Source organism: Helianthus annuus, chromosome 15 (assembly GCF_002127325.2).
Source record: "Helianthus annuus cultivar XRQ/B chromosome 15, HanXRQr2.0-SUNRISE, whole genome shotgun sequence".
In the NCBI taxonomy this organism is placed as follows: domain Eukaryota; kingdom Viridiplantae; phylum Streptophyta; class Magnoliopsida; order Asterales; family Asteraceae; genus Helianthus; species Helianthus annuus.
This window is the reverse complement of record NC_035447.2, coordinates 8,803,694-8,822,516: the sequence shown is the minus strand read 5'-3', so window position 1 is coordinate 8,822,516 and position 18,823 is coordinate 8,803,694. Positions and strand designations below refer to the sequence as shown.

The window sequence follows — 18,823 nt, the reverse complement described above, 5'->3', positions numbered from 1 at the left end:
CGGAGTAAACGGTTCATAGGTTAAATTATATTCTTCCCCTGTACAGAAACTTTTAGGACAAGCTGGCGATAGATGTTTCAATTCGGATCGTTATACTTACGCATGGAATACTCTGTTTACTAATATAATTAAATAACGCGCTGCTCAGGTTAGTAGTCATCTCGCAGGTTAGTTTGTCAAGCACTGTCAAACGTCTTATTACGAACAAACAATAGCTATTATGCATGCCGTGCATCGCACGGGCTTTTTCCCTAGTTAAACATAACATTTTACTGTTATACTTGGTTGCATTAAAAGTTAAAGTTGCAAAGGAGTAAAATGTTATTTTAATTTTAGAATTAATTTTATATATACTGTTATAAACATTAAAAATTTATATATACCTAACTAAAACTAAAATATTATCTGTCTTACAAAGTAGTTAAAATGCTAAATATACCTAATTTATTAAAATATCATTTTACTCTATTTTTTTAACTTCAAGTTTTCATATATGCTCATCTTTTAACTTCATATTTTTATATAACACATTTTTTATTTTAAAATTACTTTCACCCATTTTTATTTTTTTATTTTTACACAAAATATATATTTTTTTAAATAGGGATGGTAGTTGGTGTTATGACCACACAATATAGGATGGTGAATGAGAGTGAGATGATATGACGCTGATATGAAAGGGTAATTATGGTCTTAAAGGTTTTTTTTTTTTTTTTTGAAAAGTAACTATTATTCACAACGGCACGCCCCCGAAACAAGGGCAGCCAACGAACCAAACCAAGCCGATTACATCAAAGAAAAAGAAACCCAATTCTCCCACGAAACATCTTTACATTTAGATCTATTGCTATACCACAAAAACCCCAGCGACTTAACGTCCTGCACAATTTTATCCGCCGATTTGTGAGAATCCGAAAATCTTCTTCCGTTCCTAGCTTTCCAAATACACCACAAGACGATCATTATAACGCCTTTAAGAATATCTTTAGCTTTATTCCCCAATCCGGAGAACTCATGGACTTCGAGCAAGTCACTCAGCGAGAAGGCATAAATCGGCCCAACATGAGCCCATCTACTAATTCGAGCCCACACCTCCGAAGCCACCACACAGGTACAGAAAAGGTGTTCCGCCGTTTCACTGCCATCGCCACACATGATACACCTATTCTCCCCGTTAAAACAATTCCGTTTGATAAGAGCATCCAGCGTTGCAATCCGACCCATTTGAGCTCGCCATACCAGAATATTAACCTTCTTCGGGACCCATTTCGACCATTTAAAAGCATAGTTGCTGCTGAAGTCGGTATTACTGCGCAGAAAACTCTTTATCGCAGCCACCGAGAAGCAAGAATCACAACCCCCTCTCCATTCCCATTTGTCTTTTCTGTCCGAAAGCTTCACAGACGCCATCAAAGCTGAGAAATCGGCCCATTCCATCCATTCCACATCTGAGACGAAATTACGAGACCACCCCCATTTATCAGCAAAGACCTGCTGAACGCCGTTGTAACGCGACGCAACCCAGCAATGGTCTTAAAGGTTATGACCACACTCTATAGCCTTAATTTTTATATAGGCTCGTATATGTTTTTGTTTGTCTGTCTCGTTGCTCCTAGCAGTTTGCTAAGCGTAGTTTTGTTCTAGCGGTTTGCTAAATGGAGTTGTGTTTACAAAAGTTGCCTTTCGAAAAAAAATAAACGCTTTTGTATTTTAAAAATATATAAAAAGGTTATTTTTTACGTCCCTTTTCCCCTAAATTTCCAAAAATAACATATTCAATCTATCTATAGAGTTTAGTAAAGTCAACATTCAACATAAATAAACTAGTTGAATTTACGAAGGAGCAGGTGTAATTGAGGTCCATTTGACAAATGTTTTAATTGGAATAGTGTCGTGATAAAATATTAAAGGCAATTATTAATAAAAACTTAAATGCAAGTTTTAATTGGAATAGTGTCGTGATAAAATATTAAAGGGAATTAGTAAAATTTTAAATGCAATATTAATTGTTCATTAATATATTTACAGATAAATGTTTTTGACATCAATATTTCATTTAATATCTTAAAATCTATAATATAATAAAGGCAAATTGGATTTAAATAATCCCAACTCACTGTTATTGGCCAATAATAATCCCAAATCATTTAATCACCAATAATAATCCGAACTAATCACTTTTGTTTGTAAAATACTCCCAATTAAAAAAACACTAACTAGGTTAACAAATTGCTGACGTGGCAGGTGACGTGGCATGCCACATCAGCAAATTTGCTGACGTGGTAGTTGATGTGGCATTTTTTGATGACGTGGCAGATGACGTGGCTGTCTACGTGGCATTTTTTGATGACGTGGCAACTGATGTGGCAGGTGACGTGGCATGCCACATCAGAAATTTTTTAACCTAGTTAGTGTTTTTTTAACTGGGAGTATTTTACAAACAAAAGTGAATAATTCGGATTATTATTGGTGATTAAATGAGTTGGGATTATTATTGGCCAATAACAGTGAGTTGGGATTATTTAAATCCAATTTGCCTATAATAAAAGAAACCACTTTGAGGACACATGTCACTCATTGGAGCCATCTATTTTTTAGCCTATTAAAATTAAATAATTATTTAAAATTAAATAATTATTTAAAATTAAATAATTATTTATGAGATATACGTAGAGATATACTATTTAATATATATACTTATGAGATATACGTAGAGATATAGTATATATTAAAAACTTATTTAGAAAATATACTATTAATATTAAATTATTATTTTTATAATATATTTCCTTAGATATAGGAATATGTTACATTATAGTTTTATTATATCGGAGAGAGATTTTATTTTAATATTTACGTTTATACTTTTACATCCAAATTTAGGTAACATATTTAAATTGCCTATTACTCTTTATAATCAGTAATATGTTTTAAATATATTAACTCTTTATAATCAGTAAATGTTTTAAATATATTTATTTTAAATAAAATATTATATATTTTTTAAATATGTTTTATAAAAATAAGAATATGACTTAAGATGTAATTTTAAGGAGAGAAAAATTATTATTATTTAATAGGAGAGAAAATGCAGGAAATCAAAATCTGAAATTAATCGGAACTCAACTCGTGTATTACACGAGGTTTTTTAAAGATATAAGTTTTTATTATTTACTATATAAAATTACATTTTATTCAACCCGTGTAACAATCGAGGTTTTTTAAGATACAACTTTTTTTATCATTTACTATACAAAATTACATTTATCCAACCCGTGTAATACATGAGGTATTTAAAAATATAATTTTTTATTATTTGATATATAAATTCAACTCGTGTAATACACGGGGTTTTTTAAAGATATAACTTTTTTTTATAAATTACTATACAAATTACATTTATACAACCTGTGTAATACATGAGTTTTTAAAAATATAACTTTTTTATTATTTGATATATAAAATTAGATTTATTCAACCCGTACAATATGCAGGGTTTTTTAAATATATAAATAATTTATTATTTAGTATTTTTTTTCATTATTTGATGTATAAAATTATATTTATTCAACCTGTACAACAATACAAGGGGTTTTAAAGATATAACTTTTTATTTTTTAGTATATAAAATTATATTTATTTAATCCATGTAATAAACAAAGTTTTTAAAGATATATTATTTTATTATTTAGTATATAAATTCATATTTATTCAGCCTGTGTAATACACAGGGTTCTAATCTAATATCTTTATAAATAAAGAAATTTGAAAGTATTTCATTTAGGTGATGGTGGTCGACCGTTCTAAAAAAGAAAAAAAAAAGGTGATGGTGATCGTTGAACTACAAAAGGTTCAATAGCTCATTATAGTAGTAATGTTGTGTATATGTTCAATAGGCTCAAGGTTCAATAGCTCATTATAGTAGTAATGTTGTGTATATTATTGTTGTTATGGACCACTTGCTATCCTATGATCTTTAACCTTAAACTTTTAGAGTTTTACTTTCTTGCATTAATAAAGTCCATCTAGAAATAAATAACAAGTTTTTATTTTATAGCTAAAATTAGTAGTGCTCAAACTAATGTGACAATTATATTCAAGCATGTTTTTATGTAATTACTATGCTTAATAACAAAATTTTTTGACGACAACTAGACAAGATGAACACAAAAAATGCACTCAACACATAAGATATAATCAACATGAACAAAGTTTTTGTTGAGTTCATTTAAGGACACTGGTTTTAAAAAGAGTAAAGAATCACAGCAAAATCTGGTAGCATGAGTTTAGGAGCTTTGGTCCGGATATCATGTTGTTTCATTTTAGTATAACAAAGTGAAGTTTTTGTATATATCAATGCAAGTTAGGACTAGGGGTGTAAACAAACCTAGAGGCTCGAGAGCTACTCGTGAGCGGCTCGGTTAAAAGCTCGAACGAGTCAAGCCTTATCGAGCCCGAGCCCGAGCTCGAACCTGAAATAGAGTTCGTTTTGTTATCGAGCCCGAGCTCGAGCCTCAAATACAAAGCTCTTTCAGGCTCGCGAGCCTAAACGAGTCCATGCAAAATTTTAGTTTTTTATATATAATATATTAATAATGATGATAATATTGATGAGCCGAGCTCGAGCCGAGCTTTGGCTCATTTCTGCGATGTTGAAGTGAGCTCGAGCCGGGCTTTTAGCTCGTTTAAGGTTGTTCTCAAAATAGTTTGAGCTGAGTCGAGCCGAGCTCGAGCTTTAGGTTTGACTCGCGAGCCGAGCTCGAGCTTCATAAAAACATAACGAGCCGAGCTCGAGCCTGGTCGAGCTCGGGCTCAGCCCGGCTCGTTTACACCCCTAGTTAGGACATGTGGAGTACGCCTTTGTCCGAGGCTGTTGTAGTTTCATGCACCAATGAACCAAAGAGTTTAAGGGGTCCAAGAGGTAGAGCCCCTAATGGGGTCTCACTAGAAAAGGATCATCGATAGTAATTGATTATCAATCGTAAATGATCATTAGTTATAGGTTACCACTTATCAACAAACAATTTGATCCATAGGTAGTAAGTGATCACAATATTATGATACTACTAATCAACAAGAACATGGTCGTCAATGGTAAATGGCATCGGTGGCAACTTGGTCATTAGTGATAATTGGTCGTCAACAGTAAGTTACTATTGATCAATAGTAATTGAGTTGCCAAGTTACTACAAATTATAGTTTTTACTAAGGCTCTTAACACTTATCAAATCGAATACACAAGTAACACTTATAACCGTCAATGGTCAATTAAAACATTGTGATGGTTCCTTACTTATAAAAAGGAAGTATATGGTCTCTCTTAAACAAATGGAATATACAAACTAGAACTACATTTTCACAAGAAAATGCATTCACGTTCTTGTAGGAATAATGGTCTTATTTGATTAATATTTCGTAATCATGAAATACTTTAATATGTTCTTGTAGGAATAATGGTCTTATTTGATTAATATTTCACTTTAATCTACCAGTGAGATTATACAAGATTTAGAAAGTTGTTCATGTGTGTTTTATTGAGAAATACAAAACCTACATGTCATAGCTAGGCAAGCTTAAGTTTAAATTGAGTACCCTTTGCACATGTGTGAGAGTGAGAGTAAAACCAGAAAAGAAGAGCTTAAGAAGTCTCATTTCAAAGATAATACTTTGAGTATTGATATCTCACTTGCCTTAACTCTTAACTCTGTTTGGACGTATATTTTGTCATAGCAAAGCGTACATGTGTTCCGCATGAACGTAAACACATGAACCACTAATTATATGTATTTTATACATAAGTACTGGTATGTGTACAAAGTCAATGAAAAAGAAATTACATTTCAACTTATATTTCAGCATTATATCTTTTTAAACTTGCAGATTACGATTAACGTATTTGAAAAAAATTAAAGGCTTGATAAAGATGTCTCTAGAGATTAGAGGTGGATACGTCGTATAGATCAAAGAATATATATTATATATGTGTTAAAAATAATTTTGGACCTTTCAAAAAGGAACACACGCCATGTAGGGTTAGGTTTTCATTTTTGATTTTTATATAATTTTCTTTTATATAAAATGCTTTATACAGTTTCCATGAACTTTATTTTGAATTACAAGAGAGGAGGGGGCGTCTGCGAGTAGCCTTTTGTGGGTAACATACCTGAAACGGAAAAACCGCCGCCACCCCTTTAGGTAGGTTAAGCAGGTACTGTTTCCAGGTAGTGATCATCACATATGAATAAGATGTAAAAACGAACGTTGAATGGTCAAATGGACCATTGGAAACAATAAAACAAAAAATATGAAAACTCCGCGAAGTGCAGTTGCGGCGGTGGCGATAGTTCTAGCTTTTGTTATTGTTGATTAGGGGAAAAAGATGAAAACTTTAAGAACGTGTAGCTCGAAGTTGTTTCAGTTTTAAACCTTTTATGTGGACTTGTGTTAATATATTTCAATGGCAGACCACCCGTAGTGGTTGCCTAAAGGGGCGTTTTTTGTGACGAATAACGCTCAATCTCGTCCCGTTCCCACTACGCATGGGCGTGTTTGGCAGTTTTGTTGTTGAGGCGTTTTTTAAATCACGCCTAATGGGGGTTTTTGTTGTCCAATCACATTTCAGCTTCTATTATTTGCCAATAAGATTTTTTAAATGTTTTTTTTATATTATTTTATTACAAACATAATGCTCCACAATCCCCACATCACACTACACCCATTTTAGAAAACACCCCATAATGCCTCATTGCTGACTGGGATGCCACATGACGCAAAACGCCCAAGGGTGAATATTGCCCACTACGCATGGTCTTAAAAAAAGGGCCCTAACCCTACTCTGGCTAGACTATGTTGTCTTAACCGGGTACACGTTGGCGTCAAAGTTTGGCTAACGACGTTCCTCGGAAAACCATACCACCCACTGCCAGTGACAGGGGATTGCGCCGCCACAAGAGAGAATCTCTTTGGCATAACACATGGTGGTATAAAACCCGGGGTGGCTCGGGCTCGAACTCTTGACCTAAGGTCTGAGAGAACTAGCCTTCATTGCCTGTTGGGATTGAACCCTATCAGAGGAACAGATAATGTAAAGCCAAAACTGGGTCAGCTCAGTGGATTCAGAATAAGCAGATGCTGATATGCATATCTCTCCCCTTGAAAGTGATTACAACAACTGATGACCTCCTATCTGCTGATCTTACTAACTGCTGACCAATAACTGCTGCTCAATTAAAGATCTGATGAAGACTCAAGTTCTGCTGATTCAATCTACTGCCTTGAGTCAAGCACTGCTGATCCGGACAAGTGCTGCTGGGTTCACAGCAGTAGAAGGTTGTAGCAGTTGTTCTATAGTCTGTTATGTAATAGAATGTAATAGCAGTAGTTAACACAAGCAGTGTATGTATAGATCAGAGGTTAGAGTTTGTTAGGAGGTTAGATGTCACTTTCATGGTGACGTCAGCTAAAGATGCTCAGTAGTTTGCAAGTGCTTATAAATAGTACAGTACTTTGTACTGTTCTATTAGCTCTTCACATCATTCGTCTTCTTTGCACGAACAAACTACTGAGCTCGGGCTGAGGGGGAGTTTGCATTCATACATCATCATTGTAATCGTGTTTGAAATAAATTCAATCATTCGGTTCTATGTGTAAAGATGTTTGATTAAAAGTATTACTCTCATTTGATTGTATACAAAGTTTGTGTTCATCTTAATTTCCGCTGCACACTCATTCATTTCCATCTTATTTTACAAACAAAAGTACAATCAAAAGGAAACTCAGATCCAACAATTGGTATCAGAGCTAGAACAGTCAAATTTGATTTAACAATCATTTTGACGTAAATAGTTCAGCTCAAAACAGTTGATACTGATCGTTTGTTCGTCGTTGAAAAACAGAGTAAGGATTAATCACCATTATAGTTGATTTTTCAGTACCTGTAAAACAACAAGAATGACGTCACAATCTCAGGACGATAAAAACAACATTGGCTCGCTTTTTAAACCACCTATGCTAAAAAGAAATGAGTACAACATCTGGCAGAGGAGGATGGGTCACATCCTTGCTCAACAAAGCACAGGTTGTTGGAAGTCTGTTATCTTTGGTCCTCATGTTCCTACAGTGCCAAGCGCTGAAGATGCTAAAAAAATTTGTTCCTAAACCTGTTGAAAATTATACTGAAACGGATTATCAAAAATTTGAACTAGATGCTAAAGCATTTAGTATTGTTGCATCAGCGCTCCCCAACGAAATATATGCTGGACTGTTACACTGTAACAGTGCCAAAGAGTTGTGGGACGCACTTAAGGAACAGTTTGGAGGTACCGAAGAGGTCATAGAAAACAATAGGGAAATCCTGAACCAACAGTATGAAACATTTTGTCATGTTAAAGGTGAATCACTGACTCAACAATTTGAGCGTTTCAGTTGTCTCATCAGTGAACTGAGGCTTGTTAAGGTCACGTTTTCAAACTCGACTCAAAATAGCAGGTTCCTCAGATCACTGCCAGAAAAATGGGACACAATAGCTATTGTCACCAGAACTGCACCTGAGTTCAAGGATCTGACCTTGACCCAACTCCATGGTCGACTCCTGACCTTTGAGAGGGAGTTGAACCAGAAAATGAAGTTACAAGAGTCAGGGAAAACCGTGGATGATTATTCATTCGGTAACACTGCTCTTCTGGGTCAAGAAGAATCTGGTGGTAGTGGTAAGGATCAGGGTTATGATCACTTCATTGACATAACTGCTGGTGTAAACTTCAACAACCCTGATCCTCACTCTACAGGTTATGCATTCACTGCAAATGAAAACCAGATGTCAGACTTGAACTCAATGATTTACAGCATTTCGACCCCACTGACCTAGAAGAAATGGACATCCTGCACCAACTGGCCTTGCTAAGTGTTAGAACTAGCAAGTTTTATAAGAGAATTGGGAGAAAATTTCCAGGTCTTCATGGGAACCTAAGGGTTGGGTTGGATAAATCGAAAATCAAGTGTTACAAGTGTAACAGGTTGGGACACTTTGCTAGGGAATGTAGGAGTCAAACAACTGGTCCCATAGTTACTCACCCTAGTTCAAATCCTAGACCTCAAACTCAAAACACTGTGCACTATGCCCAATATGCCCCAGCAGCACATGTGAACACTGCTCACTATGCTATTGCCCCTATGCCAGTGCATTATGTCCAAATAGCTGCTCCACAAATCCAATTTGTTCAAACCCCTGCTCCCCAGGCACAAGTGCAATCTGCACCTCAAACTACTGCTCCAGTAGTTACACAACCTGAACAACAAAGTTTCTTTAGTCAAGAGTTTGTTGACTGGAGCAGTATGCCTGAAAATCTTAATGATGAAAATTTTGCACTATATGCTTCAAATGATTCTTCTCACAATGAATTTTGTTTGATGGCATTAGAGTCAATACAGGAGGGGGTTGAATCTGAGGAGGAACAGCTGAAGGTTGAAATAGTGGAAGAGGTGACTGAAGCAGTGGTTACTGCTGTGACTGAAGAAATACTGCTGGGAGAAAGTTCAGGTGCCCTGATTGAACCAATGATAGATCTATGGTCTGAAGAAGACAAGAAAGATGAAAAAGCTGGTGAGGAAGAAGAGAGAGCTGATGAGGAAGAGAATACTAAATGTGATTGTGCAATGATGGCTGCTGCCAAGGTATCACCTCAAGTTCTAGGAAAACTATGTTCTGACAATTGCATTATTGCTTTTGCTAACATCAAAGAGGTGAATGAAAACCTTAGGAACAAAATCTTAACTGATAAAGTCAAATTTGAAAGATCTTTAAAAGAACTTAAAAACAAGTTGACTGAAAAGGAAAAAGAGATCAGCAGTTTGAAAGAAGAGCAAAGCATAACCAAAACCCAACTCCAAACTATGGTAGAAAAATACCAAGTTTGCAAAAAGGAGTTAGAATCCACCCAGAATCATGCAAAGGGTATGAGGTTATGCTTGAGAAACAGATAAAAAGCAATGTAAAATTTGGGGTTGGTTATAGAAAACATGATGATGAAAACACTGCTTTTGGAAAATCTGTTTCAACCACTGATGAAACTACTGAGTTCATCCCAACAAACAAGGATGGCCAAGAAGTGAAAATCACTGACAAACTTGGTAGCAAAATCACACTTGACAGACCAGTGGGTCCCTCTGCATTTGAGGAGATTGAAAATCATCAATTTAAACCAAGATGGTCTGATGAGTGTGATATCCTTGAAAATTTCAAGCCATTGGACTTTACATCAACTGATGGTGTTAAGGCTCCAAAAGCTAAAGTCATTCCTCTTAAGGATATTCCAGCAGTGGTTAAAACCTCTGCTATAAAGGAGTCTGAAAAGAGGAAGAAGAAAGAGAAAATTGATAACTTGTTTTGTGAATTCTGTGAGAAGAGGAACCATCTAACAAAAGATTGTTTCCATCTAAAAGCTTATGACTTAACCAAAACAAGTGTCACTACTTCAGCTGAAAGTTGCAGTGTTTGTGGTAAAACAAACCATAAAACTCAGGCATGTGTGTACCTCAAAAACTTCAATGAAAAGAAGAATGAGTACATGGCTAAAACATCCTTGAGTTCATCAGCATCTTAACCATCTGTCAAGTTCACAAAGAAACAACCACTGTTTGTGCCAGTTCAAACAGCTGTCACAAAACAGCTGAACCAAACATCAGTCAAAAGAGATGTTCAGGTTACTGATGCACCTCCTGCCAATCAATTCAGAAAGGGCAAGGAAAAACAGTCTTACCAAAGGATTCCACACGTTTATGAGGTCTACAAAAAGCCCTCTAAACCCAGAGTGAATAGGCATCCTTTCGGTTACCAGCAGTTGATTGGGCAAGACCCCCAACAGTGGTTAGCAAGAAACAATACTAAAACTGTCCAAACCCCTGACTTAACCACTGCCCATCACACTGCATCCATACCAGACACTGTTGAGACCCCATCCAAAGCCCTGTTGGCTTTGGAGTCCTTAATGAACTAATCTTTTTACTTCATGTGCAGGGAGCTTCTGCATGCTTTGATAGTCTATGGTATGTAGATAGTGGAGGCTCCAGGCACATGACAGGATGTAAAGCCCTCCTCAAAGACTTTAAAATCCATGGTGGGGGTGATATATCCTTTGGAAATAATAGTAAAGGGAAAGTTCTGGGGTCTGGAACAGTGCAATCTGGCAATGTAAAATTTGAAAATGTCAATCTAATAGACAATCTAAAATTCAACCTTCTGAGTGTGTCTCAAATGAGTGACAAAGGGTTTGGGTCATTCTTCACAAAAGACTGTTGTAGGATTGTTGGACCAGAAATGGTCAAAAAGCAATAATTAAAAATGGTCAAACAAAACTTGTTGCTCAAAGAAGTGGCAATGTTTATGTTGTTGACATGTCTAAAGAGTGTCCCAGAGCTGATGCCTGTCTGTTCTCAGCTGCCTCTAACAAAGAGACAGAACTTAGGCATAAAAGACTGGGACACACAAATCTTAAGACAATAACAGAAATTTCAAAAAATGGTTTAGTGAGAGGCCTACCACAAAAATTGTTTTCATGTCCTGAACATTGCATTTCCTGTTTAAAAGGAAAACAGCATAAAAGTTCCTACAAGTCCATTGAGGAGTCCAAAACAACCCAGTGCTTGCAAATGCTGCACATGGATTTGTTTGGCCCAGTTCAAGTCATGAGCCTCAAAAAGAAAAGATATTGTTTAGTTATAGTTGATGACTTTTCTAGGTTTACATGGACTTTCTTTTTGCACTCTAAAGATGAAACTGCAGGCATTTTGCAAGACTTTGTGATACAGGTTGAAAAGCAATTTGATCTTCCAGTGAAAAGCTTTAGGAGTGACAATGGCACAGAATTTAAAAATAGGGAGTTGGATGCCTTCTGTGTGAAGAAAGGGATTGTAAGGCAGTACAGCATCCCTAGAACACTAGAGCAAAATGGGGTTGTTGAAAGAAAGAACAGAACTTTGATTGAGGCTGCCAGAACCATGCTTGCAGATTCAGGTTTGCCATTAACTTTCTGGGCAGAAACAGTAAACACTGCTTGCTATGTCCAGAACAGAGTTTTAATCAACCCCAGGCACAAAAAGACTGCCTATGAAATTCTGTATAAAATCAAACCACTGATCTCATACTTCAAGTATTTGGCTGCCTATGCTTTATTTTGAACTTAAAAGATTCCATTTCAAAATTTGCAGCCAAAATTGATTGTGGTTATTTTCTGGGATACTCAACCACTGCCAAGGCCTACAAAGTGTTCAATGCACGGACCAAGGTAGTGGAGGAGACTTTGGATGTAAAGTTCAATGAACTTTCATCAATGAAAATCCCAGCAAATCCTGCTGAACTGTTTGATCTTGAAAAAATCACTTTTGAAAATACTGCTGTCAAGACTAACAGTGCAGGTCCATCAGAGGATACAACACCAGACTATGGGTATGAAGTCATCATCCCTCAAAGGTCTGCCACAAAAGGGAAAGCATCAGTTGTTCAAAACAACTGTCAAATCTCAACCACTGCTGCATCAACAGTTGTTGATCAAAGTAGCCCATCCACCACTGCTTCCATATCCTCAACTACTGCTGACAAAAGTCCTCAAACAGTGGATAAAAGTCAGCAGTGGTCCACTCCATTACCACCCATTCCACCACCTTTTGAAGCCACTGCTGGGTCATCAAAGTCACCAGCAGTGGTTAGCTCAGATGATACACATTTGCAGCCTTCACCAACAAATGCCATCATACCATATCAAGGAGATTTAATCTTCTTGAGATCTCATCCACCTGATCAAATCATTGGCAACATCAATGAAGGGGTGCTCACAAGAAGCCAAACCCAAAACATTTGTCTTTTTGCTGGTTTTCTATCACTCCATCAGCCAGTCAAGTACCAAGAGGCACTGAAAGACAACAGCTGGGTAGAAGCCATGCAAGAGGAGCTCCTACAGTTCAAGAGACAACAAGTATGGGAGCTTGTACCACTGCCAAAAGAGGTCAGTCCCATTGGCACAAAGTGGGTCTTCAAGAACAAAACAGATGAAAGGGGCATTGTTGTCAAGAACAAAGCCAGGCTTGTGGTTCAAGGTTACAGACAGGAAGAGGGGATTGATTATGATGAAACATTCGCCCCTGTTGCAAGATTGGAAGCTATCAGACTGTTCCTGGCCTTTGCTGTCAACCACAACATGAAGGTGTTTCAGATGGATATCAAAAGTGCTTTCCTCTATGGTACATTGCAAGAAGAGGTATATATATGTCAACCTCCAGGCTTTGAGGATCCATTTTATCCTGATCATGTCTACAGGCTAAACAAAGCCTTGTATGGCCTGAAACAAGCACCAAGGGCCTGGTATGAAACTCTTTCCAACTTTCTACTCTCAAATGGTTTCAAAAGAGGTACCATTGATAAAACACTTGTCACACCCCGATTTCCACGTGTATCACCGGTGGGCCCGGTGGGGGATTACCGTGACGATGTTGGCAACAATATAGTCAACCACACAATTATATAAATGCACAGCGGAAGCTTTAAAGATAAATATAAACTTCAACCTCTGGTGATAATATCAAATGTATTACAGAAGTCGAATGTATCCACAGCGGATCAAAATAGTAATAAAATATTGTTCATTCAGATACGGCATCGAGTTTGCGAGACTATTCGTGATGCCTAGGAAGCTATTACCAGCCCATTTCGTATAGTACCTGCACTTAATCTTTTGGGGAAAATACGTCAGTTTACACTGGTAAATACGTTCAACTGACACATTTGAAAATGTTAATTAAAAATTGATTTGAATGCACAAGGCACAAACTCTTTTATAACTTGGGAAAATCATAAAAATCTTGTGAACGTATTACATGTTCTTTTATGCGTTCAGTAGCCCGGGTCGTGCCGGGTTAAAGATTTATAGACACACCACATTGCGTAAAACTGTAGTATAAAAACCAACGGCTACGTCTTTTAATTTAATGTCGACAATATATACCGGGTGTACGCCTACACCGGGATATCGATGGTCGTGGCCATTTCGTAAAATGATGCCAAGGATATCCGGGACAACGGTCATTAAACCCCCCAAAGGCTTTTAAGAAACAAAACTGTTTAAATGAGCCGATCATATTATTTAATTAACCACCTAAGCGATGGAAAAATATAATGCTCAATCAAGCGGTATTAACATACCGTAACCCAAGCCCGTATAGGGGAAATAAGTTAAAGTATTTACCTTTGCAAGTATTTTCCTTAGTTTGATTAAATCACCGATAGCTTTTACTGGGGCTCCTAATCTGGAACGAAGGTTTTAATTAACCTCTTAGAATCCTAACGGGTCTTTATATTGGCCGTAGCCTAGACCGGTTGGTTCCGGAATATATATATATATGGTTTAATCGCGCGAAAAAGGCGAAAACCGAGAATGGAGTGTGATTCTGACCCAACAAGTTCAGAGACTTGTTTTATATGGGTTTATGGTTCACACTCTGGATTTTGGGGTTCAAATAATATAATTTGACCCGTATCGGCTAATTTATGAAAACTAGTTTCATAAGCCGAACCGTGCGCGCAATAGGCGAAACGGTTAACCATGAGAGTCCTACGCTTATTTCCTAAGTCAATATGCCTTAAAGAGGTTGTGGTATCAGTAGGATACCTTCCGTGATGCCCGTAACGAGTTTTAAGTTAATATTATGCCCCGTAGGGGGTTTCCGGTCATTTTAAAGACTTTTAAAGAGCTTTTCGAGTTCTACAGGAAATCTGAGTTTCCCGAATAGTTTATAAAGTCTAAAATACTTTATTTATTATTTAAAATCAGTAGCAACTGGAACCGGGTCAAAAGACCTTGTAGAACTCAAGTTTTGGCCGAAAGGGCATATTCGGTATTTACCGAACCGTAGCCATAACCGCAGGTTATGAGCAAGGTAAAAATTATTAAAAATCTTTAAAATTCCAAAAATATTATTTTACTACAGTGGGTAAAAGTTTTGGGGACGAAATCTTGGTTTAGATGGGTGTTATGCTAATTGCGCCGTTTATTACAAAAGTTTACTTTAATCGCGCTATTTAGCATAACTCTCATTCTAGACCTCGGATTGGCGTGAAACTTTAAGGACATGCTTATAATTTAGTAAGCAAGATTATGGTCCGTTCATGTGTCCGAAATACTCGTTTTATTTTAAAAAGGCCGTTACGGTCAACTTTTAGGCGATTAACGGAAATGCGTAAAAGACTTGGACAAATCATGAACCGATCACAGAGGTCTATACCATCATGTAACCTGGTCCTAAGAGAGTCCTAAGGCATATCTATACCTCACTAAAACGGGTCAGAACTGAAGTCAAAGCAAAAGTCAAACTTTTGCGACATTCGGCTCCGAACCGGGTCAATATAGCAAATGGTCGATTCAAACGAGCGCAAACAAGTTTACATACTTATTATCATGTTTTATGATTGTCAAAACAGGTTTCATAGCATATACATTACAGATTATGTATAAAACGGCAAAATAGCTTTCTGTTGACTTTTTAAGTGCACGTTTGACTCGATATTTGACATAGTTAGAGTGATGATCAGAGGGAACCCTTTTAGGGGTTTATTACCCACATAAATACCAACTCAAAACTACTTTTGATCCGACAATTCACTGGACCATTTGTGAATTATTGTTATGACAACCGTTAGTTACGACGGTTGAGTTTTTAAGCTAAATCTATGGAAATATAAGACCAAAATGGATTTGAACGACTTACAGAAGTTGTATCTTGCTTAGAGAGCAGAGAGTAAGCTTGAGAGCTTCTTAGAATGATCAGTTGAGTGTTTTTGAGTTGTGTGAATGTTATGAGCCAAATGTGGCTATTTATAGTGAAGCATAGCACACAAGATCATCACACAACACCTACAACAGGTCATGGATGATGGGCAGGTGTCCCATAGAGCTATGGGTCGAGTATAGGGTGCCCATGCCTCATTTATTGGCGTTTTGATCGTTCACAAGCTCAAAAGGCAAGAAACTACAAACATTCTGCATCTGGGCGTCTAATGCGGCCCGCATGGAGAATCCATGCTGCTTTTACGCGGGTCGCCTGATGTGTAAAGATCAGACGCGTATCTTAGGTGGCTTGCGGCCCGCCTCAACTTAACCCAATCCCTTACGCGGGTCGCGAGAGGTTAAAATTTCAGGATTTTTAAATCTTTTGTAATGATTATCAGAATCTGGTAATTAATAACGAAATCTTTCGAAATGATTTACCTGACCCTTCGGGTTTGAAGGGGTAACTTTGCGGTTTGGCCCTCGGTTAATTACAACTAAGGACCTCGTGTTATTTACCCGCGTTGTTAAGTCCCCATTTAGTTTATTAATTATTCAGAAAGCCTTAACTTTCATTGTTGACGCTTTTAACCCTTCTCATACGAAATTGATTATAACTTTCTCGTTTTAAAACGGAACTTCGCGGAATTTATACAATATGATCTTGTGAGCGTATAATACTGTTACAAAGCCTCGGGAGCGTTAAAGGGTCACTCAGAGGTATAATTAAACATGTTGACACAGTTAACCCCTGTAGCTCGTAATCTCTCACTTTCTTCCGCGTTTCGCTTCCGTACGATCCATGATTTATTCGTTTGAAGGTACAAGCACCATTTAGGGCTACTATACAGTATATTTACCCTTGTTTGACATTTATAACCCTCGAATTTATATACTTTCAAGTTTTGTCAATATTAGTCCTTTATTTAATATCAATGCCACGTGTAAACAAATGACACGTGTTAACACATTATTGGACACAAAAATTCGAGGTGTTACATCCTCACCCCCTTAAAATAAATCTCGACCCGAGATTTACACAAATAAATAGGGGTACTTTTCTTTCATTGTGTCTTCGACTTCCCACGTATATTCGGGACCTCTACGAGCATCCCATTTGACCTTTACAATCGGTACGTGCTTTCTTCGAAGCTTCTTCACCTGTCGATCTTCAATCGACAAAGGTTTTTCTATAAACTTTAAGCTCTCATCTATATGCACATCTGTGTGTGGGATCACCAATGATTCATCGGCGAAGCACTTTTTGAGATTGCAAATGTGGAACACATTGTGAATTCCATTGAGCTCTTCAGGCAAGTTCAGCTTATAGGCGACTGACCCGACACGTTCAATGACCTCAAAAGGTCCTATGTATCTCGGACTCAGTTTGCCTATCTTGCCGAAACGCATCACCCCCTTCCAGGGTGATACTTTAAGCAACACTTTTTCACCCACTTCAAAGTGAAAATCCTTACGCTTTGGATCAGCGTAACTTTTCTGCCTATCTCTAGCAGCCTTGAGACGTTCCCGGATCTGGACAATCTTGTCCGTCGTCTGGAAAACTATCTCTGGTCCCGATAATTGGACCTCTCCTACTTCCGCCCAACAAACAGGCGATCTACATTTCCTACCGTATAATGCCTCGAAAGGCGCAGCCTTTATGCTGGTGTGGTAGCTATTATTGTAGGAGAATTCGATCAGGGGTAGATTCTTATCCCAGTTACCACCTAAATCGATCGCACATGCACGTAGCATGTCCTCTAACGTTTGAATGGTACGCTCACTCTGACCGTCCGTCTGTGGATGGTAAGCCGTACTGAAGTTCAAACGAGTGCCCAAAGATTGCTGGAAACTCTTCCAGAAGTGAGACGTGTATCTAGTATCCCGGTCGGAGATAATAGTCACAGGTATGCCGTGTAAGGCTACAATCTTATCAACATAAAGTTGGGCTAACATATCGGAGCTATACGTCTCCTTGATGGGTAGAAAATGAGCCGATTTAGTCAGCCTATCGACTATGACCCATATTGTATCGTTTCCCTTCCTGGTTTTGGGTAACTTGGTTATGAAGTCCATAGTTACGCATTCCCACTTCCACTCGGGAAGTTCAGGCTGTTGTAGCAAGCCAGACGGCTTTTGGTGCTCGGCTTTGACTTGAGCACAAGTCAAGCACTTTGCTACATGGGCGGCCACAGACTTTTTCAAGCCTATCCACCAATAGTTTGCCTTTAAATCTTGATACATCTTGTCTGCACCAGGATGGACAGAATATTTGGAACTATGGGCCTCCTGGAGGATAATATCTCGTAGTCCTCCATAAATCGGAACCCATATTCGTCCGTTTAATCTAAGGATTCCATCCTTGCTAAGAGTCAACTGCTCCTCAGTTACTCCTAACTTTTCATTAGGATAATTAGCTTCCAACACAGCCTCTCGCTGTGCAGCTAAAATCCTTTCAATTAAATTGTTCTTGACCTCAATGCTCTTGGCATTGATTCGAATAGGTTTTACCCTTTCTTTCCTGCTTAAGGCATCAGCGACCACATTCGCTTTGCCGGGATGGTACCTGATCTCGCAATCATAGTCATTCAAGGTTTCCATCCAACGACGCTGCCTCATGTTCAACTCCTTCTGGTTGAACAGGTGCTGGAGGCTTTTGTGATCAGAATAAATCACAAATTTAATACCATAAAGGTAATGCCTCCACAATTTTAGTGCAAATACAACGGCACCCAACTCCAAGTCGTGGGTGGTGTAATTCTTTTCGTGCACCTTTAATTGCCTTGAAGCATAGGCAATCACCTTGCCCTTCTGCATAAGCACACACCCCATGCCCGTGTGTGATGCATCGCAGTAAACTACGAATTCATCTGTACCCTCCGGTAATGTCAGCACAGGTGCGTTGCTTAGCTTTTGCTTCAGTATTTCGAAGGACTCTTGCTGCTTTGGGCCCCAAATAAACTTTTCTTTCTTCTTGGTTAGGGAAGTCAAGGGCGCAGCAATCCTCGAAA

At 37.7% G+C, this 18,823-nt stretch overlaps 1 protein-coding gene across 1 annotated transcript; it reads right to left on the bottom strand.

Annotated features, from left to right (window-relative positions):
• Positions 1–786: 786 nt before the first annotated feature.
• LOC110913232 lies at positions 787–1,410 on the bottom strand. The gene has a single exon (XM_022158078.1). The coding sequence runs from the start codon at positions 1,408–1,410 to the stop codon at positions 787–789; it is 624 nt and encodes a 207-aa protein (XP_022013770.1).
• Positions 1,411–18,823: the final 17,413 nt, after the last annotated feature.

Bases quoted from the DNA above. Each gene is read 5' to 3' on its own strand.
- LOC110913232 (XM_022158078.1), bottom strand. From the start codon at position 1,410: ATGGCGTCTGTGAAGCTTTCGGACAGAAAAGACAAATGGGAATGGAGA.